General features: G+C 37.5%; 1 protein-coding gene across 2 annotated transcripts in view; it reads left to right on the top strand.

Moving 5' to 3' along the window:
- The window catches only part of CBL (Cbl proto-oncogene), an 87,318-nt gene that overhangs the window by 37,971 nt on the left and 24,385 nt on the right, over positions 1 to 24,962 (top strand). For both annotated transcript variants that reach the window (XM_019716331.2, XM_074335333.1), the window contains 7 exons: positions 11,665 to 11,811; positions 13,509 to 13,665; positions 15,402 to 15,523; positions 15,857 to 15,994; positions 17,243 to 17,330; positions 17,889 to 18,020; positions 18,244 to 18,447. In XM_019716331.2, coding sequence (XP_019571890.2) covers positions 11,665 to 11,811; positions 13,509 to 13,665; positions 15,402 to 15,523; positions 15,857 to 15,994; positions 17,243 to 17,330; positions 17,889 to 18,020; positions 18,244 to 18,447 — 988 coding nt within the window. The remainder of the gene's footprint in view (positions 1 to 11,664; positions 11,812 to 13,508; positions 13,666 to 15,401; positions 15,524 to 15,856; positions 15,995 to 17,242; positions 17,331 to 17,888; positions 18,021 to 18,243; positions 18,448 to 24,962) is intronic.

The following is a 24,962-nucleotide window of genomic DNA, read 5'->3' as shown; positions in this document are numbered from 1 at the left end:
GCCCATACCGTGGCTGAATGGCAAAGAATGGGTTATATAGTGACCTCATTTTGGGAATGTTTGCAACTCCAAAATGGTATATATTGTTGTGCAGCTGGTTTGTTAATCATTGTATTAAAAAGGTTAATGTTAATCATTTTTCCACTGGGAAGTACAGGATCATTAGGTCTACAAATATTTTTAAAATGGAATTCAGCCTAGATTGTTGGGGTTTCTTCTCCCCAGTGTTTTATTATGGAATTTTTTAGTCATACAGAAAAGTTGAAAGAATTTTAAAATAATCATATACTTACCATGTAGATTCTACAATTAACTGAATTATTTTTAAAAGGAAAGTTCTGCTTTCTTTTTAAAAAATCAAAGAAACTTCTTTCTGAGTCTTTGAACCATTTTCACATTAGACAGTTTTGAAATGGCTGAGATGATTTTCGATGTTTCTGTGTTATTTCTTCAGAAATTATAAAATTCTTTGAGTAAAATAATTAAAATTCTGGGATTTAGCTAATCCGTAGTGTCAGAGTAGATAATAGTATTTTAATTTATCAGATTAGATTAATTTCAGGCCCCATATACAGTTTACACAATTAACTGTTTATTTAAATTCCATAAGACATAAATTCATTTAAAATCTTGCAGGCAGGGATAAAATATACATTTAAAAATTATTATTTCTTGGTATAATTTCTAGTCCTTAGTCATATAGGGAAAAACACTAGTTTTCTATCTCTGTCTTTCTTCTTTGACCCTCTTATGAAATTAAACTGCTGAAGTTAAGGTTTCTTTTCCAATTTCAAATCAGTGGTATAGCATAAATTGATACATTTTTATAGATAGGGAGATTTTTCAGAATAATTGGTTCTAGCTTTTATTACATCTGAGGCAATACAGGCCAAGAGAGGACACAATAAGTTAATGGGAGATCAGGAAATATATTTTAGATCTGTAGTACTCTTGGCTATCATCATATATATTTTCAGGTATTCCTTTGTAGAAGGAATAAAGAAAGTATGCTTGTCAATTACAGAATTTATCTCTGATTATCAAAGTGGAGTTTCAAAAAAAATGTAACCCTAAGTGAGAATATCTTGATGAATACATTGGACTAATTGTTTTGTAGGTCATTATTTTTTTCTAGAAGACCTCAATTTTTTAATGTTCATTTTGCAGTAATTTTTTTTGTCTTGAAACTGTTATTGTACTTCTAAGGGATTTTCATTAAAACAAAAAAGGGTGGTAATACTCTCAGTACTTCTCTTAAACATTAATAAATGCATTTTAATATTAAGGGTTAATTTATCTTCCCATACTGTTCTTTTTTCCATTTCCTGTTTCTCTGCATAATACTTCTCGGCCAAGAGTAATAAGATAGCCGTTCCCTCCCCCCCCCACTATTTCGTGTAGTAGTAAGTGTACTGATCGGCATCATTTGAGGAATTTTCTTTTTATCTCATATTCATATAAAGGCTACTTTTCAACACTCTCTTGCTTGATCTGTAGAGATGTTGATTGTGATTCCTATCAAGTTGTACACTGTATTTTTTTTCTACTTTGAAGCTAAAACAGGAGCTATAATTGCTCCTTTAATTAAAATTTTTTTTTTTAATTTTATTGGGGAATATTGGGGAGCAGTATTCTCTAGGGCCCATCAGCTCCAAGTAGTTGTCCTTCAATCTAGTTGTGGAGGGCGCAGCTCAGCTCCAAGTCCAGTTGCCGTTTTCAGTCTTTAGTTGCAGAGGGCACAGCCCACCATCCCATGCGGAAATTGAACCGGCAACCTTGTTGTTGAGAGCCCGTGCTCTAACCAACTGAGCCACGTGGCCGCCCCTTCTTTAATTTTTAATATACCTAACTATTGGTGACATATATTAAGTTGGTGCAAAAGTAATGGCGGTTTAAAAGGTTAAAAATTGCAAAAACCTCAGTTACTTCTACACCAACCTAATAAATCTTAGTCCCTTATTAGCTGAAATTATACACAGAAAAATGTATACCCTTACTTTAGGTGTAAGGTCCATTGACTTTTAGAGTAGGATCTGAGTTGGAAAAGGACTGACACCCCTGTTGAACTTAAAAAATTGACACTACATCTAGAATTAGCATTTGATTATGGGGAAGTTGTGAGAGGAGAAGAGGAAGATGGAAGCTATAGAGTAGAATTTGCAGTTGCTTGGATGTATGTAGATGGTTAGATTTAAAGGTAGTAAAAATAACCTTCTTCAAATACTGAGTTAAAGAAAAACCTGTACTACTTCCTACTACTGGAAATTAAGAAAGGAACGTTTTCTTCTCAGGGCATTTACAAAAAATTGAACAGTTGTGCTCCTTTGTGGATCTTGAGAGAATTGTGAGAACATATTGTATGAGTTGAAGTAACTCCTGAGAGAACTTTGAAAAGTATTGATTGCCTTGTAGTAAACCCAAATAGCCATCATGCCTTAATCTGAGTTCACATGTTTAGACAGATTCTCCTGATTAAATTCAGCCCTATATATTCTAGACACTGAACCATAAGCCTAAGGCCTTAAACATGTTATTGAACAGAATTTCAACTCACATCAGTTACAAAATGCTGTAACCCCGTGGGCTTTTATAGATTCTTGATTTCCTTTTAAGAAGGGTGATGCTTGCGGTGCGCATCTCTGTTGGTTTTAAGAAATGTAAGCTGGCTTTTTGGGGGATGCATCCTTGAGTAGGAAAGAGTCTTAAATTGATTTTCAGTAGCTATTTTAGTCAGCACTTTGAACTGCTCTTTGGTACCTGGTGCCATTATATCCTGTGGTCAATAACTTGCCCTTTTTGTGTGGCTTACTTTACAAATTAAGAAAGCTTTCTGTCCATTATTTTGGTTTGTGTATTTTATCTCTGGTCCAGCATAGTGCTAGATACCTGGTAGATTCTCAGTGGAAAATTATTTGGAGTTAAAGATGCTGACAAGGCCCGGACATCCCTAGACTCATTTCCTGTTTTTACTTCAGACTTGGCTTAAAAATCAACACTCAGAGAGGTTCCTAAGACCACCCTCTCTAAAATGGCAACCCTACATGACTCTCTCATACCCTGTCTTGTTTTTCTTCAAAGTACTTTTATCCCACCATCTGATACTCCCAAGGGAATTTAAATGCCATAAATCCAAGAATTTTGTCCATTGTTGTGTCCATCCCGAGTACCTAGCAAATACCGTGTTCCCCCAAAACTAAGACCTAGCCGGACCGTCAGCTCTAATGCATCTTTCGGGGCAAAAATCAATATAAGACCCGATATTTATATTATATTATATTATATTATATTATATTATATTATATTAGTATAATAATATAATTATTATATTAATACTATATGTTAATTATATTGTTGCTATAATAATATATTAATATATTAATCTTTGCTCCAAAAGACGCATTAGAGCTGATTGTCCGGCTAGGTCTTATTTTCTGAGAAACACGGTAGTAGGCAATCAGATGTTTTCTGAGGGTATAATGAAGGTTAGAAATTGTGCCAGATGCCCAAGGGGATATAAATACACATCAGAAATGGATTCAGCTCTCAAGTATACACATAACTTTAGTACAAGATGGGTTCAGATGACTAAGAACTGCAGTGAAAATGCTGGGGGTATTTTAGAGATTTATTACTTCTAGCTTGGCTTCTTGAAAAATGACATTTAAGTTGGGTCTTACTTCAGACCAGGGAAACAGATAAGCAGAAGCTCAGAGGTAGGAAAGTACATATAGTAGTACATACAAGAAACGATGAAGTATTCAATTTGGCTAGAATATACTAGTGAAGAACTAAGAAATTAGTTAGAAAGGTAGGTTAAGTCCAGATCAGTGGAAAGTCTTAAAATGAAAGCTGAATTTGGGTTTTGTCCCATTGACACTATGGAAAATTTTTTTTCCCTTCCTTAAAAGATGGTGAGGGGGCGGCTGGATGGCTCCTTTGGTTAGAGCGCGAGCTCTGAACAACAGGGTTGCTGGTTCGATTCCCACATGGGCCAGTGAGCTGCACCCTCCACAACTAGATTGAAGACAATGAGCTGCCGCTGAGCTTCCAGTAAGGCAGCCGGGTGGCTCAGTTGGTTAGAGCGTGAGCTCTCAACAACAAGGCTGCTGGTTCAATTCCCGCATGGGATGGTGGGCTGCGCCCCTTGCAACTAAAGATTGAAAACAGCAACTGGACTTGGAGCTGAGCTGCGCTCCACAACCAGAGTGAAGGACAAGCAGTTGGAGCTGATGGGCCCTGGAGAAACACACTGTTCCCCAATTTTCCCCAATTAAAAAAAAATAATAATAAAAAATAAACTTAAGAATAACTTTAAAGGATAAATATTATTTTTTAAAAAAGAAGACAGTTATATGTGGTATGGATTGGATGTGCATAGGAAGGGACTGAAGTGTGAATTATGGAGTAGGTAGATGAAGGGTAGCAAGGAGTGCATATTAGAATAATAATGTAATTCAATGGTAGGATTGACAACAAATGGTCAGCAAATTGACAAATAAGTCAGATATGGAGAATAAGGAAAATGGAAGAAGTCAAGTTGAGCCCAAGGTTTTGAACTGGTGGAAAGTAAGATGGTGGTGTCATTAAATACAGAAATAGAGAACATGATAAAAGAACAGATTTGAGAGGAGGATTAGTTCAATTTTGAACATGGTGCTTTGAAGTAGTTAGCATTTGAATGGAGAAATGTAGGCAGATGGAAAGCTACCAAGGTCTAGGGTTTGGGAATAATTTGCAAAATAGTTTTTGAAGCCTTGAGATTAAAAGGAAAATAGAGAACAAATTCTTGTGAAATAGCTCTATTAAGAGAATAGGAAGAAAAGGCAAAGAAAGAACAAAAGCAAGTAGGAGAACCAAGAGAACAACATTGGAGAAACCAAGGACAGATATTTTCGGGAAGAAGTCAGCTTCAAACCTATTTCTTCTAGGAAAAGCTCTATTGTAACCTAGGGAGTGTGAATATATATTTTCCGTCATATTCTGCTATACTGTTTAGCATAGTTCTTTACGCATTGTAGGTTCTGACCATTTAGCATATGGTGAGGGAATCATGGACTCTCACCTGCCAATCTTTAAGAATTAACATTTGGTAGAATGTTACATAAAAATGTTGCAGCTCAGTGCACTGTGTAGTCTAGTGTCCTCCTTGAGACTTGCAAGTAAAGTCATTGGGAATAATTTGTGCTGACTCAGAATCTCTCTGTGATACACGTATTCTTGATCTTTTCAATTTTTATTTTTTAAATAGTAAAAGTCCTAACCAGCAGTAAGTGAAGGATCTCACACTGCAGGGAGGAAAACAGTGACAGCGTTTAGGCATTGGATATGTGCTTGTATTTTTGTCTTTGAGCTATTTAGCATATGAATTTTTGATTATCTTCAAAGTTTTACCACTTTTGTAGCTGCTTTCAGAAAACAAATGGAAAATTAGAAACAGAATAACTTGCTGCAAGTGCAAGAAGACAAATATCAAAAAACCGAAGCTGATTTGTTGGTCGGCTGATTGGAAAGATTTCAGCAGCATTTTGCAGAAAAGTCAGGGCTAGAGAGACTTGGTTACTTTGGTGCAGCATTTTATCCAGGAAAGACAAAGATGAGACTGATGGTGACTCTCTAGTGTAGCATAAAAAAGGGGAAAAAAAATTATCCCTATTAAACAGAATTCTTAGGCAATGAAATTTGATCATGAATTGACTTGAAATTTTTTAGTCCAAGAATAGTATAACAAGTATAACAAGTATAACAAGAATAGACTTTTGAATACATAAATACTGATTATTGAGGCAGGGGAAAATAAGCAAGTGTAATCAGTAGCTGTTTGGGTGTATAACAATGTCTAAAGCATCTATATCTTGTCCTGTATGATAATACCATTAAAGAGAAAGAATCTGACTAAAGTACATACCCAAAAGTGGAAATATTATCTGGTGTGTTGCCTTGGTACTATGTGGCATCTTTATAATCACATCCATTAAACAGAAATTATTAGAATAAAGTTAACTAAAAAAAAAAGAATAAAGTTAACTAATTGTTAAAACATTTTATAGTGGCATATGCACTTATGTAGATATTTTTACATAATTTGGATGTTAACATTTCATTTTTGGTAAAGGAAGAGGAGTTTTTGTAAACCATACTTCTTTAAGGTTTGATTTACTGAAAATATTTGTTAGGTCTGGATGTTTAAATAGTCCTTTTTATTGAGAATTTTGTTTTTTAAATTAAAGTTTATTGGGGTGACAATGTTAGTAAAGTTACATAGGTTTCAGGGGTACAATTCTGTATTACATCATCTGTACATCACATTGTGTGTTCACCACCCAGAGTCAGTTCTCCTTCCATCACCATATATTTGATCCCCTTTACCCTCATCTCCCACCCCCCACCCCCCTTACCCTCTGGTAACCACTGAACTGTTGTCTGTATCTATGAGCTTTTGTTTTATTTGTTTGTCTTGTTCCTTTGTTGCTTTCAGTTTTGTATCTCAGATTTCAGTGAAATGATACGGTTCTCGACTTTTTCTGTCTGACTTATTTCACTTAGCATAATAATCTCGAGATCCATCCGTTTTGTCACAGATGGCACTATTTCGTTTTTTCTTATGGCAGAATAGTATTCCATTGTATATATATACCGCATCTTCTTTATCCAATCATCTGTTGAAGGACGCTTTGGTTGTTTCCATGTCTTGGCCACTGTAAATAAAGCTGCAATGAACACCAGAGCACATATATCTTTACGGATTAATGTTTTCAGATTTTTTGGGTAGATACCCAGGAGAAGGATTACTAGGTCATATGGTAATTCTATTCTTAGTTTTTTGAGGAACCTCCACACTGCCTTCCATAGCGGTTGCACCAGTCTGCATTCCCACCAACACTTGTTACTATTTGTCTTGTTGATGATAGCCATTCTGACTGGGGTGAGGTGATATCTCATTGTGGTTTTTATTTGCATTTCTCTGATGATCAGTGATGTGGAGCATTTTTTCATATGTCTATTGGCCATTTATATGTCCTCTTTGGAGAAATGTCTCTTCAGGTCCTCTGTTTTTTTTTTGGGGGGGGGGACGGGCGGGAGGGGAACAGGACTTTTATTGGGGAACAGTGTGTATAGTTCTAGGACTTTTCCAAGTCAAGTTGTTTGTCCTTTCAGTCTTAGTTGTGGAGGGCGCAGTTCAGCTCCAGGTCAAGTTGCCCGTTGTTAGTTGTAGGGGATGCAGCCCACCATCCCTTGTGGGAGTCGAACCGGCAACCTTGTGGTTGAGAGCCCGCGCTCTAACCAACTGAGCCATCTGGCCACCCGGGAGCTCATGGGCAGCTCATTGACTTCATTCTAGTTGGGGAGGGCGCAGCTCGCTGGCCCATGTGGGAATCCAACCGGCAGCCCCATTGCCCAGAGCTCGCGCTCTAACCAATTGAGCCACCTGTCCGCCCCTACCCTGTATGTTATGTGTAAGTGTATAGTGTCCTATTTGGGGTTGCCATTTCCTGCTGCTGTCTGTCTTTTCGGAATCCTACTCACAATTTTGTATTCTTTTGCTTTTTTGTTCCAGGTCGAATAGCCTCCTTCAGTAGTATTTCTTGTAGTGCAGTTCATGTATTATAAAATTCCCGGGCCGGTCTGGTGGCTCAGGCAGTTGGAGTGCCCTGCTTCTAACGCCGAAGGCTGCCAGTTTGATTCCCACATGGGCCAGTGGGCTGCGCCCTCTACAGCTAAGATTGTGAACAATGGCTCTCCCTGGAGCTGGGCTGCCGTGAGCAGCTGGAGGTTGGCGTGTGCTGCCATAGGCTACCGTGTACCACCATGAGTGGCCAGTGGCCAGCATGAGTGGACAGCAGCCATGTGTATGTGTTGAGGGGGGGTTTGGGGGAAGGCGGCTGAAAGTGGAGGTGGGGGGAAGAAAATTCCCTCAGCTTCTGTATGTTTGTAAAGGTCTTTATTCCTCCTTTATATCTAAAGGGTAACTTTGCTGGATATATCATTCGTGGCTCATAATTTCTCTCTTTCAATTGTTTGAATATTTGAATCCACTCCCTCCTGGCTTGTAGAGTTTCTGCTGAAAAATCTGATGATAATCTAATGGGCTTTCCTTTGTAGGTTACCGTCTTCTTTTCCCTGGCTGCCTTGAGGATTCTTTCTTTGTCATTAATTTTTGACAGCTTCAATACAATGTGTCCTGGAGAAGACCTGTTGGGATTGAGGTAATTAGGTGTTCTGTGTGCTTCTTGGATTCGAGGATCCCGTTCTTTCCACAAGTGTGGGGAGTTATCATCGACTATTTGTTTGAATATACTCTCTGTTCCCTTCTCCCTCTCTTCTCCTTCTGGTATGCCCATTATTCTTATATTGCTCTTTCTGATGGAGTCAGAAAGTTCTTGTAGAGTTCTTTCATTTCTTTTAAGTCTCAAGTCTCTTTCTTCTTCCATCTGTGTCATTTCCAGGTTTCTATCTTCGATGGCACTGATTCTTTCCTCCATCTGGTCAACCCTACTACCTAAGCTGGCTATTTCATTCTTCATTCCTTTTGTTGAGTTCTTAAGCTCTAGAAATTCTATTTGGTTCTTTTTAAAAATTTCAATCTCTTTGGTAAAATGTTCATTTTGTTCTTTGATTATGTTTCTGAATTCATTAAACTCCCTGTCTGTGTTTTCTTGCATCTCGTTGAGTCTTTTCAGAACTGCAATCTTGAATTCTCTGTCATTTAAGTCACATATTTCCATGTTCATTTTCCGGAGACTTCTCATTTTCTTTCAGAGCTGCCTTGTTACCTTGGTTATTCATGGTAATTAATGAATTATTATTTTTCTTCCTAGACATCTACAGGAGTGGATTCTGCAACATGTTGATAGGAAGAAGTATTTAGTTTGCTTTCCAGTAGGTGTTGGTGGAGTATTTTATTTTCTCTCCCACTGCAGCCTTTTATTCTCTCATGCTGTAGTGTTATATTTTGTCTTGCACTATTCCAGCTTCTCATACGATGTGGGGTTCCCTAGAAGGTGGGCTTCTCCTCTGTTAGCAGGTTGCCTGGGTCTTGGCACTGCCACCATGGGGGGATGTGGAGAGCTTCTGAGTCTCAAGCTCTTCCAGCACCAGATTCAGAGCCTGTATGTTTCAGTGGCTCTGTTTACCCCTACCAGGATCTGCCAAGATAAGTGGGGGCAGGGACAGGGTGGGTTGTGAGAGGTGGCCCAGAGCAATGGCGGCGACCACCAGCACAGCCGTCTTGCACCCAGTGTTCCTTCCTCTTAGCCAAACTATCTGCGCTGCAAGTTTGGGGCTGCATGGTTGCAGCCCTCAGAGCTGTAAATATTCTGTTCTTTTGGTGAGACACTGCTACCGTTCTGCTTCTAGCACTGGGGGGATAGGAATGGGGCGAGCTCTGGGAGGGTGGGGAGGAGGCGGGTAAGCTCCATGCCTAAGGCTTCCATCTTCTGCTCGGCAGTGAGGGCTTAAATCTCCGTTCTCACCCTTCTTCCTCAGTCTTTGCTCCGAGGTCTCTTCCATGAACGTTGGGTTTAGCCGTGTCATATGCTGATCCCTCAAGGCGGGACTGTGGGCCATAAGAGGAGCCCTAGCAGTCCGAGTTCTTCTCTCTCCCATGATTATGATAGCTTCGAAATCCAGCAAGCCCACAGCTTGTGGCCTGGCCTGCACATGGCCCACATCTCCGCACTTCCCCCACACCCCCAGTTTGCCCACCTTCAGATTATTTCAGTTGCGTGTCTTTTGAGCTTGCCTGTCTGCTGCACAGGGAGTCCTTTGTGGAATTACAGCTGTTCAATTTGTTGTTAATTCCAGGGGAGATTTCAAGATCACCTCACCCGCCATTTCTATGACGTCACCTTATTGAGAATTTTAATTTATTTTTTATTTGGATGAGATATATGATGATTTTTTTAAAAAAAGATTTTATTGGGGAAGGAGAACAGGACTTTATTGGGGAACAGTGTGTACTTCCAGGACTTTTTTTTTCCAAGTCAAGTTGTTGTCCTTCCAGTCTTAGTTGTGGAGGGCGCAGCTTAGCTCCAGGTCCAGTTGCTGTTACTAGTTGCAGGGGGTGCAGCCCACCATCCCTTGCAGGAGTCGAAGAATCGAACTGGCAACCTTGTTGTTGAGAGGATGCGCTCCAACCAACAGCCATTTGGGAGGCAGCTGAGCTCAAGGTGCTGTGTTCAATCTTAGTTGCAGGGGCGGAGCCCACCATCCCACGAGGAATTGAACTGGCAACCTTGTGGTTGAGAGCCCACTGGCCCATGTGGGAATAGAACCGGCAGCCTTCGGAGTTAGGAGCATGGAGCTCTAACCGCCTGAGCCACTGGGCCGGCCCTATATGATGAGTTTTAAAACCCAGAATAGTGGGGTGGCCGGATGGCTCAGTTGGTTGGAGTGTGAGCTCTGAACAAAAGGGATGCCAGTTTGATTCCCACATGAGCCAGTGAGCTGTGCCCTCCACAACTAGATTGAAGACAGTGGGCTGCCACTGAGCTTCCGGAGGTGCGGCCAGATGGCTCAATTGGTTGGGGCACGAGTTCTAACAACAAGGTTGCTAGTTCAATTCCTGCATGGGATGGTGGGCTGGGCCCCCTGCAACTGAAGGTTGAAAATGGCTACTAGACTTGGAGCTGACCTGCGCCCTCATAGCTAGATTAAGGGACAGCTAGTTGGAGCTGATGGGCTGTGGAGAAACACACTGTCCCCAATGTTCCCCAATAAAAGTTTTTTTAAAAAAAGATCCCGAGTAGTTTATGCAAAGCAGGAAATAACATATGTTGCTTTTCCAACATTTCCTTTCTCTTACGAGTTGAGTGGTTATAGCAGTGCACAAGTTCTTACACTTATTTGTTGGATTCTCTTACCTCTCATCATAAAATAGTAAATTTTTCATGTTAGTTTATGCTCAGAGTTAGTAGGCCTGATGAATTTAAGATTCAAAGCCTCAAGATATATTATTGTAAATTATTTTTTCTTATTTACCATACAACTTGTATTTGAATGGAGGGAATAGGAGTGGACCTAGTGGATGCAACAGTCTTTCTGCCCTTTTATTTGCATCTTCTCTATGATGTTAGGGCAAAAACAGCTTCTGAAGCCTTTCTTTGAACAAAGATAACAATATCATAGAGTACAGTCGACCCTTGAACAGCACAGGGTTAGGGATGCCTGTCCCCCACCCATGCAATCGAACATCCATGTGTGACTTTGACTCCCTAAAAACTGAACTGCTAGTAGCCTGCTGTTGACCAGAAGCCTTATTGATAACATAAACAATTGATTAGCACATATTTTGTGTGTTATGTGTATTATATTCTGTATTCTTACAATAAAGTAAGCTAGAGGAAAAAATGTTAATAAAATCACAGGGAAGAAAGTACGTTTACCATACTGTACATATTTATTGAAAAAAAAAATCTGTGTATAAGTGGACCCATACAGTTCAAGCACTTGTTAAGGTTTCAGCTGTATTTAATATTGTCAACAGCATGTTCTTTCTTCTTAGTTTTGTATATCTTAGAATGATATTGGCCAGAAAACATACTTGAAGAGGGTTTTTATAAATGTATTTTAATGTTCATATATTAACACACTTGGTGAATTCAGTGCATTTAAGATAATAATGATTTTATATCTTTATTTAATTATTGTACTTCTGATTATTTGTAGGCGAAACCTAACCAAACTGTCCCTGATCTTCAGTCACATGCTGGCAGAACTAAAAGGAATCTTCCCAAATGGACTCTTTCAAGGAGACACATTTCGGATTACTAAAGCAGATGCTGCAGAATTTTGGAGGAAAGCTTTTGGGGAAAAGTAAGTCTCAAAATAATGAATCTGAACAATGAAGCTTATATTGTGGTTTTTAATTAATGAAATATTTAAAATGTGAGAAAACAGAAAAATAATGATTACGTATGTACTTACTTCCCAGCTTTGGTAAATATTAACATTTTTGACCCTTCCCCGCTCCTTTTTTTTTTTTTAAGAAATAAACCTTTGCAGATTCAGTTGAAACCCATGCTCTTTGAATACTCTTCTCTTCCTCTCTCTGTGCATTACGTTAGTTGACATTCGCATTTGAAATTATTTGCTACTGTAAACAGTGCTGTTGGGAACAAAATTGTATTTGTGCTCATATACAAGAGTTTCTCCAGAGTTACATACCTAGGAATGGAATTGTTGAGTCAGAGGGTTTCACATTTTCTGCTTTGCCAAATACTGCCTAGTTGTTTTCCAAAGTGGTTGTACCAGTTTATATTCCTATAAGTCGTGTACACAAATTCCACAAGTTCCACAATTTGGCTGGCACTGGTAATATGAATTGGTATGGTATTTTGCTTTATGTTCCTGATGATAAGGGAGATTGAGCATTTTTTCACATTTATGACTAGTCAGGATTCTTATTCTGACTTGCCTGTTCCTCTTCCTGTCTTCTCCATTTTTTTATTAAGTTGTTTGTCTTTTTCCTGTAGTAAGATAATGATTCTTTGTTACATTACAAATATCTTCTCCTAGTTTGTCTTTCCACTTTATTGTATTGTGTTCCGAAATACAGAAGTTTTAAATTATTTAGACAGATTTATGAGTCAAGCTTATGTTTTTAAGTATTAATTTAAATGTTCTTATATATCTGAAATTTTGGATCAAAGGACTGAAAAGGTAAAAAGCAATAAAATTTTTCAGTGAAATATACAGATTCTAATCTGTCTCTTTAAATGCCTTCTTTATTTAAAAAAAAGTTTACATATAAAATACAGAATAATTAGCATATTTTTAAAACCTAGTTGAAGAGGATGGGAATAAGTTTAACTTTGTACCTTTAATTTAATAACTACATTAGTAAAGAGTTCAAAATACCACTTCATCTCTTATTTTCAAGCAGATGAATACATTAGCTTTTCAAAGGTTTAATTTGTTTTAAAGATTTACAAAAGAGAAATCTCTTGTTAGCCTTATCTGGGGTTTAGTCACTCTTATGTTAAATAATATCTTTTTCATCTCTGTCAGAACTCTGTTCTTTCTGTACCTTAAACCTATTTCCTTCTGTCTAGTCCTTGCTTGGTATTGTGGGTTCCTCAAAGAACTCAGAATGTTTTACATAGTTTTAAAATGTTAGTTGAAACCCAAGTGTTGAATTAGTGAAGGTCTGGCCACAGATTACATTTATTATATAAAAAGAATAATCTCATCTCTCTTTGTATGCTTCTAATAGAACAAATGCCTGAAGAAAGATAAGATGGGAAATTAAGTTGTGACATTCTGCCAAAGAATATTGGAAAAAGACTTCTCTATTATTAATTTACTCATTAGAAAGTTAAGAAATATATCGTTTACTCCCTTTCTCCAATTCAAAATACAGCTCAGTTTCTTTAAGAGAATTGAAATTGATATTGAGAGCTTACTGTGGCTCTCTTTTCCTTGATTATAACAACACCCAGAATTATCTGTTACCTCACTCTGTGCTTATTCAACCCCGCTTCCTATCTCTGCCCCCCTCTTCCCCCCTACAGGACAATAGTCCCTTGGAAGAGCTTCCGACAGGCCCTTCATGAAGTACATCCCATCAGTTCTGGGCTGGAAGCCATGGCTCTGAAATCCACTATTGATCTGACCTGCAATGATTATATTTCAGTTTTTGAATTTGACATCTTTACTCGACTCTTTCAGGTAGGATACTAAAAAGTTGGTTAAAATAGTTATTGCTGCTTTTCTGAAGAGGAAGCTTTTAAAAAGATAACATTTGGGATCTTGCCTATTATAAAAGTATTTTTATTAATTCTAGAAACTATAAGGAAAAAAATAAAACTACTCCGTATTTCATATCTATATATAGATATAGATACAGAGATAGATATACACACATATATAGTATTTTTTGGTAGAAATAATAATTTGCAATCTGCTTTATTCCCCTCACATTTATAATCTTTTTTTGTTATTAAATATTCTTCTTTTGCATCATTTTAATGGTTGTAGAATGTCCAGAAAATGACCTACAATCATGCACCACTTAACGGTGGGGATTCATTCTGAGAAATGTGTCGTTAGGCAATTTCGTCCTTCTGTGAACATTGTAGCATGCACTTGCATATACCTAGATGACATAACCTGCTACGTGGTATAGCCTGTTGCTTCTAGGCTACAAGCCTGTATAGCACGTTACTACACTGAATACTGTAGGCAGTTGTGATACAGTGGTAAGTATTTGTGTATCTAAACAAAGGAAAAGTACAGGAAAAATATGGTATAAAAGAATGAAAAATGGTATGCCTATATGGGACACTTACCATGAATGGAGCTTGCAGTACAGGAAGTTGCTCTGGGTGAGTCAGTGAGTGAGTGGTGAGTGAATGTGAAGACCTAGGACATTACTGCGCACTGCTGTAAACTTTATATAGGCACTGTACACTTAGGCTACACTAAATTTATAAAACAACATGAGACTAAATCAAGCACAAGAAAAAATGATGCATTCAAGAGACACAGTAAATAGGAGATGTATGAGTCTGCTTCCGGCATAACACAGCATAGTTTTACAGCAAACTTTTCTTTCCTAAGTAAAAAGAGTACACTCTACAACAATGATAAAAAGTATAGTATGGTAAATACATATACCCGTAACGTAGTTACTCATTATCATTATAAAGTATAACGTACTGTACATAGTTGTATGTGTTATATATACTTTTATATGACTTACAGCACAATAAGTTTGTTTACACCAACATTGCATGAGTAATGTTTTGACATGATGGCTGTAATATCACTAGGTGATAGGACTTTTTTTAGTTCCATTGTAATAATATGGGACCACCGTGGTATATGTCATTGACCGAAACATCATTATACAGTGTGTGACTGTAATATGATATATTTAATCAGTTCTCTGTTATTGAGTTGTGTATGTTTCCAGCTTTTCTTCTATTGTATTGAAATTCTTGACTGTAATATTGAGATATATTTATTGATGCTTCAAAAAGAACTCATTTTTTTTCTTTTTCTAAGGAAAAGAAAAAAATATAATGTGTGTATATTCCAACTTGCACAAACTTTTATTTGGAACTTTGTAGTTGCACATGTAATTCCTGCCCTATTTCTGTTTTTGTTTGTTTGTTGTTGTTTAACCTCACTATTGTTAGTTGGAACTGCTTTAAAATTTCTTGAATTTAATTTTGTTAATTTTTCCCTATAAGGATACATTCATTTCTTCTTAGCTTTTCAAAGTTCTTATCTCCCAAACATGTATGTCTTCCCTCAAAGTGACCATATAATTGAAAATTTGTGACAATAAATGGAGAACTTATAATTAAGAATTGAGGTTGTTTTTCCTTTTGTTCTTCATTGCTCTGAGGCTGGTTTTATATCTTGAGCCAAATGGTTTGACTGATCTCTTGTTTCCTTAGCCCTGGTCCTCTTTGCTCAGGAACTGGAATAGTCTTGCTGTAACTCATCCTGGTTACATGGCTTTCCTGACGTATGATGAAGTAAAAGCTCGGCTCCAGAAATTCATTCACAAACCTGGCAGGTCAGTGCCATGAATCAAAGAGATTTGTTCTCCTGAATTTTATTCTTTTGTGACCTTTGTTAGAATAGAGGAAATGTGATCTTTTATTAGTTCCCCAGTGGCCATGTTTCTGCAGTAGGATTGATGCCTGTTTATCAGAGGAATTGACTCATTCAGATCCTATGATTTGATAAATGCTTTCAAGTCCCTTAAGAATTGGGCTTATGTGTCTTGCTTTTTGGTGTGGAGTCATTGAAGAATTTATTATTGATGGTCCTTCTGATTTTTGTCTGTCTTGCATTCTACGCTAATATGAATATATGTATTAAAAATTTTGTTTATCTCTGTTCTCAGTTATATTTTCCGGCTGAGCTGTACGCGTCTGGGTCAGTGGGCTATTGGGTATGTCACGGCTGATGGGAACATTCTCCAGACAATCCCTCACAATAAACCTCTCTTCCAAGCACTGATTGATGGCTTCAGGGAAGGCTTGTGAGTACCTACTGTTACCATCTGCTTGAGTCCAAGAACTTAGGGGCTATAAAACTTCATTTATGACTTTATTTCAGGGTTCTTCTACAGAGTATGAGTCAGGAAACATATTAACAGGTTATATTGTTTTGATCTTCAAGTTCTGTAGGACATCTGTGTTTATTTAAAAGGGATTCTGTGGTTGAAGTTACTTTTTTCTAGTGCTTCAGTTATTACCATGGGTAATCATTATCTTTCTCCTTTTCCAACTGTTAACTTATTTTCAAGTCTATATTAGATTTAAAATTATACCAATTAGAAAATGTTGCCGGTTATTTAACTGGCCAACATTAGTGTTTAGATGTTTGCTCCTTATGATGTCCTTCATCCTAACTTCAATTTGGTTCAATAGCATTTCTTCAGGCTTTGGACTTTTGTAATCTATGCTAATGTTTATGACTAGGTTCTTATTTATTCCAGAATTACTATTCCTTTGGGAATTCAAATTGATTATCATTTGGTAAGCATTAAAAGTACTAACAGTTGACTAGGTATCAGAAAACGACTTGTGTTTTAAGGTGATTATGAAAATCCTTTTCCATTACGTATCATTTTCTACGGTAGCCCTGGAGCTGAAAGGGTGCTTGCTGAAATATCAGAGCAGTTTGATGCTGGAGCTTCCTGGTGATCTCAGTGGCTTAATTTGCTTCTTGCTACGTTTCTTTTAAATTGGTGTCTTTCAGTATTAAATCTATAAACTGGGGTATTTCAGGTCTTTGGTCAAAAGCAAATGCAGTTTAAGAATTTATGCTTTGTGGCCCTCCATAGGTTAAAATAAGGGTTGGCAAACTGGCCCATAGGCTAGTTGTTTTGATACAGCCTGTGTCTGAGATAGTTCTTCCTTTTTGTTACAAAAACAAAACAAAACAACCAAAGAAGAATATGTGACACAGACTTATGTAGCTTACAAAACCTGAAATATTCACTCTTAGACCCTTTACAGGAAAAGTTTGTCAACCCCTTGATTAAAAGATAGAATCTGTGGCATGGTGCCCTGGAAAAAAGAATATCAGTGTTTGGAGAATATCTTCTTGGAACTGTTCTGTGTTACTTATTTTTTAAAGATTATTTATTGGTAAGATTTATCTTTGCCCTTTTGCAGATTTGCCCTTTTACGATGAGGGAATGCCCAGATATTATTTGTCTATGTTAGCAAACAGTAATAAATTGGCTTCTATAAAATCCCAAGGTTGGTTACTCTTTTTACAGCTATTTGTTTCCTGATGGACGGAATCAGAATCCTGACCTGACAGGCTTATGTGAGCCAACTCCTCAAGACCACATCAAAGTGACCCAGGTGAGTTTTGTTTTATACCATAACCATATCACAAGCTTTTGTACATACTTAATAGAACTGACAGTAGAATTGTATGAAGTAATTGGAACACTTAAACGTTAAATCATTGACTAGATTAGTGAATTTATGTGTGTGTGGTTTCTCTTTAAACCACGTAGTTTAACATAGGACTAAGATTTGGTGATTTCTGTTTTATGGGAGAACATTGACCACTATTGTGAAACTTTTATTTTTTTAACTTTTATTTATTTTAAGTGTGTTTTTCCAGGACCCATCAGTTCCAAGTTAAGTAATTGTTTCAATCTAGTTGTGGAGGACGCAGCTCACAGTGGCCCCTGTGGGGATCGAACCGGCAATCTTGTTGTTAAGAGCACCGCGCTATAACCAATTGAGCTAACTGGCTGTCCCTGTTGTGAAACTTTTATATAAGCAAAATTTATATAGAAAGTACCAGTCTTTAATTTTTCGGTTTTTAGCATTTATGGTTGTCGTCATTCATTCGTTCAACAAATATCTGAAATAGGCTGAGTAACCTCTTAATTTTTTTTTAAATCAAAGGAACAATATGAGTTATACTGTGAGATGGGCTCCACATTCCAACTGTGTAAAATATGTGCTGAAAATGATAAGGATGTAAAGATTGAGCCCTGTGGACACCTCATGTGCACATCGTGTCTTACATCCTGGCAGGTATGGATGCTAATCATGCATTTTCTCAGCTGTGTAATACTAATCACTCTGAAGAACTGGGGATTATACATGTCCTTTACAGATAAAAAGAATGGCCTAGTTTGCGGGGTATGTTTTAAATTTTTGATTTTTTTTTTCCATCTTGAGGAAATGTATTTTCTGATGGATGAATATTTTAAGTACTTTCAGGTGTGTCTGTTACCATCTTCGGTTTCCTCTGCAGGAATCAGAAGGCCAGGGTTGTCCTTTCTGCCGATGTGAAATTAAAGGTACTGAGCCCATTGTGGTAGATCCATTTGATCCGAGAGGAAGTGGCAGTCTATTGAGGCAAGGAGCAGAGGGATCTCCTTCCCCAAATTATGATGATGATGACGATGAACGAGCTGATGATTCTCTCTTCATGATGAAGGAATTAGCTGGTGCCAAGGTAAGACTGTAATTTAAGAGATTTTGGCAAAGTCCATTATGAGTTGTGTTCTAGAGCTATAGAGCTCTTAATGACGTCCAAACTACAAGGAGTAATTAGCTATTAGTATAAATAATAGCTAATATTTATTGAGCATTTACTATATGAGAGATACCATACTAAGCTCTTTTCTTATTTTAACCCATATAACCCTATGAATAGGTTCTATTATTACTCTCATTTAACAGATGAAGAAACTGAGACACAGAGAGGTTAAGGAATTTGCTGAAGATCACACAGCTAGTAAGTTGAACCAATCAGAATCTGTGGCCAGGCATTCCACCTTCAAGGCCCATGCTCTTACTGTCTATATCCTAAAACTGGGCTTTACTCTTATAGCTTGGAAAAAATGAAAGGGAATAAAAGAATTGGACCCTGTTTTGCTACTGAGACTAGAATATGTTGTTCTTATGTTTTTTCTAATGGAGTCTGGGCATTAGAAAGTTAGGTTTGGTGGGGAGAAAGGAGACACTCTTAATAATCAAATAAATGACAACAAAAGTGATTGGAGGGTCATAGGAAGTACCGTGTAGAAACTAAACAAACTAGAAAGGCCCTAGTAAAAATAAGAGAGATAAAGGCTAAGAAAGGATGTGATCAAATTCTGCTACATCATATAGGGTAAAATAGGGATTTATTCTCTAAATCTTAAAAGTAAGGCAGTCCATGAAGATTTTAGTAAATATAGGACAAGCAAAAGGTTCTAATTTGCTGCAGATTCTCTAGTTTAGAATCTTATAAATTCATGGGGTACCTTTCCTTGGTATAAATGAAGCTTTCTTTTATATCAGCACCTGCCTGGCACATACCGTGTTTCCCCGAAAATAAGACCTAGTCAGGCCGTCAGTTCTAATGCGTCTTTTGGAGCAAAAATTAATATAAGACCCGGTCTTATTTAAATATAAGACTGGGTATAACATAACATAATATAATATAATACTGGGTCTTATATTAATTTTTGCTCCAAAAGATACATTAGAGCTGATGGTCTGGTTTCTGGTTAGGTCTTATTTTCAGGAAAACACGGTAGTAGGTGCTCAATAAACATTGAAAGAATGAATTTTATCTCTTAAATGATTATATCCAGTGTATCTCCTCCTTTGTGTCCTCAATGTCACTGCCTTATTTCAGGCTCGCATCATCATCTGTTCTCTCTGCTACCAGAGTCACTGATCTACAAAACAAACCTGACCACCTCATTCCTTTGCCTCACACTCTTTGATGACTCTCTTTACTTAAGAGGTTAAATCCACTCTCCTTTCCAGGCACTTTGCACTGATAATCCTTTCTGCTTTATCATTTGTGGTCAAGCAAGGCTGAACCACTAAAAGCTTTTCTATGCTTTTGTCTTGGTAGTTTCTATGTAATTTAGCTGTTTTCATTTCCTAGGAAACCTTTCTAGACTGCACCCTGCTTTCCCCACCCCCAACTCGTATGTATTTACACACATATAATCTAGGTTTGGCCAGGTGTTTCTGAGATGCTGTGAATATGTCTGCTGTAGAATTTATCTCTTTGTAATAATTTATTAAATGTATTTCCTATTATATTTTAAGTTCTACCGTGTTCCCCTGAAAATAAGACCTAGCCGGACAGTCAGCTCTAATGTGTCTTTTAGAGCAAAAATTAATATAAGACCTGGTCTTATTTTACTATAATAAAGACCGGGTAATATAATATAAATATTATAAATATCATTATATAATATATAATATATATAACACTGGGTCTTATTTTACTGTAAGACCAGGTTTTTTATTAATTTTTACTCCAAAAGACTCATTAAAGCTGATTGTCCAACTAGGTCGTATTTTTGGGGAAACACGGTAGAAGGAAAGACCCATGTTTCATTTGTAATCGGCTACTCAAAATTGAGCATATAACAATTACTTTGAATGTTTGGCTGGGAACTGAAAACACTTCAAAGCAGGAATTGATCAATTTATCTATGCTATATCAGTAATGGATAGTTGAAGAAACCTGAACCATTTGGTACATTTTTGTTTTTTGAAGTTGACAGTAGTCTTGGGCTTTTTAAATAGGTTCTTTGGTTCCTTTTTAAGAGATTTGTTTGATCTCTATAGCAGTTTTATGTTTTTGTATAGATTGCTCTCTGTTTACTCGTGAAAACTTACTGGTAACTCCTGGAATATTAAGGAAGCTGAATAATAAGATAAAGAGTGATGCTTCATATATGTATTTATTTGAAATTTAAATACCCCTTTTTCTTCATGAATTTTTATAGTTAGTAATAATACTCATTGTGGGGAAACAGGCACTTACATTCAGTGGGTACAAATTAGTTCAACCTTTTTGGAGGACAATTTGAAATCTATCAAAATATATAACATTCACAGTTTGAATTATTAGCAGTACCATTTCTAGGAATTTATTGTAAAGAAATACTCAGACAAGTGCATAAAGCTATAGATGTACTTATTCTTACTGCATTATTTGTAATAATAAGAAATTAGAAACAACCTACATGTCCACATGTGTTAATATTTGGTTGCTGCCACAAAAAATTACTACAAATTTAGCAGCTTAAAACAACATATGAGGTCTGACAATTAAGTTCACGAACTCATCGTAGGAAAAGTGCTACATGCCTCATTGCTAAATATCATTATGGTCACCTTCGAAGTACTCCCCTTGGGAAGCTGTGCGCCAACGCCAGTGCCTAGTCCATCCTTCAAAGCAATTTTGGAACTTTTTCTGGAATGGCCATCAGAGCTGTCATCCTGAATGTCATCAAAATGTCTTCCTTTCAATTTTTCCTTTATCATCAGGTAATGAAAGAAGTCATTGGGGGCCAGATCGGGTAAGTAAGAAGGGTGTTCTAATAGAGTTGTTTGTTTACTGGCTAAAAACTCCCTCACAGACAGTGCCGTGTGAGCTGGTGCATTGTCGTGATGCAAGAGCCATGAACTGTTGGCAAAAAGTTCAGATTTCATATAACTTTTTCATGCAGCCTTTTCAGCACTTCCAAATAGTAAACTTGGTTAACTGTTTGTCCAGTTGGTACAAATTCATAATGAATAATCCCTCTGATATCAAAAAAGGTTAGCAGCATCATTTGACTCTTGATTTGGGCTCACGGAACTTTTTTGGTCGTGGAGAATTGTCTGACTTCCATTGTGCACTTTGACGCTTTGTTTCAGGGTTGTAGAGGTACACCCATGTTTCATCACCAGTGATAACATGGTCCAAAACATTGTCTTGCCTCTCCGAAAGGTCTTGGCAAACTTCGACTCTCCTTTGCTTTTGTTTATCAGTGAGCTCCTTCGGGACCATTTTTGCACACACCTTTCTCATGCCAAGATTTTCAGTTAAGATTTTCCTGTCTATCGATGTTTACTTGGTCTGCTATGCTTCTCACAGTTAGCCGACGATTTTGTCGCACAATTCGATGAATTTTTGCAATGTTTTCATCAGTTCTGCTCTTTACTGGCCGCCTTGACCTCTCTTCATCCGTGACATGTTCTCTCCCTTCAGAAAAGCATTTAATCCATTCATATAGTGCTGTTTTCTTCATGGCATTATCCCCATAAACTTGGACTGACATGTGACTGATATCACTGCCACTCTTGCCAAGTTTAACAAGAAATTTAATGTTTTTCGTTGCTCTAATTCAAGCTCAGACATTCTCATGACGACACACAAAAAACACACAATAATGAACGCCACTCAGCAAGACTCCACCACACGTCGACACGATCACAGCTGTGAGACACTTATATACCAAGGTTATGAAAGCTTACCGAGCTGTTTGTACAGTGCTGCCAATGTAAGAGTACGGTGGCAAATTCACGAACTTAATGGTCAAACCTCATATTCTCCTATAATTCTGTAGGTCAGTATTCCAACACATGTCCCATCAGGCTAAAATCAGGGTATCATTAGGCTGGTATTCCTTTCTGGAGGCCCTAGAGGAGGATCTATTTCCTTGCTCATTTGGGTTTGGCAGAATTTCGTTCCTTGCCAGGATTAAGATCCTTGTTTCCTTGCTGATTCTCAGCTGACAGTATTCCCAGCTTCAAGGGGCCAACCTCATTCTTTGGCTCCAGGACTCCTTTAATTTGACCTCTCGGAGGTTCTCTGGTTTTCAGGACTCATGTGATTAGATTGGGCCCACCCCCGATAATCCAGGATAATTCCCCTATCTCAAGATCATACACATCCTTAATCACATTAGCAAAATTCCTTTTGCTAGATAGGGCAATACATTCACAGATTCTGGGGGGGCAGGGAATGATTATTCTTATTACAGTCCATATAATGGAATGCTCTGCAGAATGAGTTCAGTTTACATATACATAAGTAGAAAGCTATCTAATGTATATCAAGTTTAAGAAACAACTGTATACTATGTATAGTATAACCTTATTTCTGTAAAAAAATTTTGGTTGTAAAAAAACTTTTTTAACATGCATAGGGGAAAAAATTGGAAGACTCCACAGCAAATTACTATTATTTCTGATGATACAAGTTCAGAGGGCTTTAATTTTATAGAATATTTGAATTGTATTTTGCACATGTTACTTTTACAAAGCTTTTATTGTGCTATGTAAGTAGCTCTGTGTTGAATGCTATATGGAATAAGAAACCTAAGACAAAGGCCCACAAGAAGCTAGTAGTTTTATTTGGGAAGAGAATATGTATGCAGGTGAAACACTAACACAAGGCAGACAGTATATATTGTTCTCAGTTGTTCGGTACACACTCTTAAGTCCTATAGGACTTTAGAGGAAAGAAGGAAATAAACACTTTTTTCCAAAGCTGATAAATGTGAATGATATTAAATTTACTCACTTAAATTAAAGTGATAAATATACACTGTAAAAATTCAAGTAGAGAAAAAATATCTTCATGTATTGTATTGTCACTTTGCTATTTGGGAATTTAGTCCCTTAATGGACATTCATATTGTTTCTATGCTTATACATATTGGTATTATTTTGTATGTCTAACTGTAGGGTAAATTTCTAGCAGTGTAATTTCCAGATAAAAGATTCTTTTATGGAAAAATTTAAACTCTGATAGCGCACAAGGATATAATTAGGGCAGGGGCACATGGACATTTTACAGTGACAGTGGTATTTCACTTCTTAGCTGAATGGTAGGTACTTGGTGGCTGTTTTGTTTTATTCTGTATATCTTATAGTATGTATAAGGTATGAATAAAATATTTGAGTTCAAATATTTAATTTTTGATAGATTTTAAAAAAATGTTTTATTTTTCAATTACACTTGACATAAAAATATTATAGTAGTTTCAGGTGTACACTGTAGTGATTAGACATTTACAAAGTGTGATAAAAATATGGGAATATTTAAATTTAAAAATGTATTACAATAAAAGACACATTGCTATTTATCCCCTTCAAAATACTCCCTTTCGCTTCAAGTACTCTTATCCCATCGTTCTTGCCACTTTCTGAAGCAGTTCTGGAAGTCCTCTTAAGTGTCTTTAGTTGTGCTGTTGTGGCTGCCTCGATGTCCTGAATCAATTTAAAATGTTTATTTTTCATGGTCATTTGACTTTGGGGAAGAGCCAGAAGTCACACGGTGCCAGATCCAGTGAATAAAATGGATGAGGACACACCTTAATGTTTTGATTTGATAGAAATTGCCGTACCAGAAGCAATGTGTGACATGGAGCGTTGTCATGATGGAGGATGAAACGAAGACACTCATGAAAGAAGACTTCCAGAACTGCTTCAGAAAGTGGCAAGAATGATGGGATAAGTGTGTTTGAAGTGAGGGGGAGTATTTTAAAGGGCAACGTGTCTGTTACTGTAATACATTTTTAAAATTTAAACAATTTAAAAAAAAAAGATTTTATTGGGGAAGGGGAACAGGACTTTATTGGGGAACAGTGTGTACTTCCAGGCCTTTTTTCCAAGTCAAGTTGTTGTCCTTTCAGTCTTAGTTGTGGAGGGCGCAGCTCAGCTCCAGGTCCAGTTGCCGTTTTCTAGTTGCAGGGGGCACAGTCCACCATCCCTTGCGGGAGTCGAACCGGCAATTTTGTGGTTGAGAGGATGCGCTCCAACCAACTGAGCCATCCGGGAGCTCAGCGGCAGCTCAGCTCAAGGTGCCATGTTCAATCTTAGTTGCAGGGGGCGCTGCCCACCATCCCTTGCGGGAGTCGAGGAATTGAACTGGCAACCTTGTGGTTGAGAGCCCTTGCTCCAACCAACTGAGCCATCTGGGAGGCAGCTCAGCTCAAGATGCCGTGTTCAATCTTAGTTTCAAGGGGCGGATCCCACCATCCCTTGCGGGACTCGAGGCGTTGAACTGGCAACCTTGTGGTTGAGAGCCCACTGGCCCATGTGGGAATCGAACCGGCAGCCTTTGGAGTTAGGGGCATGGAGTTCTAACCACCTGAGCCACCGGGCCGGCCCCTAAACAAATATTTTTTGATCGCACCTGTATATAACTTATAAAATAATCACCCTGATAAATCTAGTACCCAT

The sequence above is a fragment of the Rhinolophus sinicus genome, linkage group LG06 (assembly GCF_036562045.2).
Source record: "Rhinolophus sinicus isolate RSC01 linkage group LG06, ASM3656204v1, whole genome shotgun sequence".
Classification (NCBI taxonomy): domain Eukaryota; kingdom Metazoa; phylum Chordata; class Mammalia; order Chiroptera; family Rhinolophidae; genus Rhinolophus; species Rhinolophus sinicus.
The sequence above is the reverse complement of the archived record's forward strand: the minus strand, read 5'-3'. Positions and strand labels throughout refer to the sequence as shown.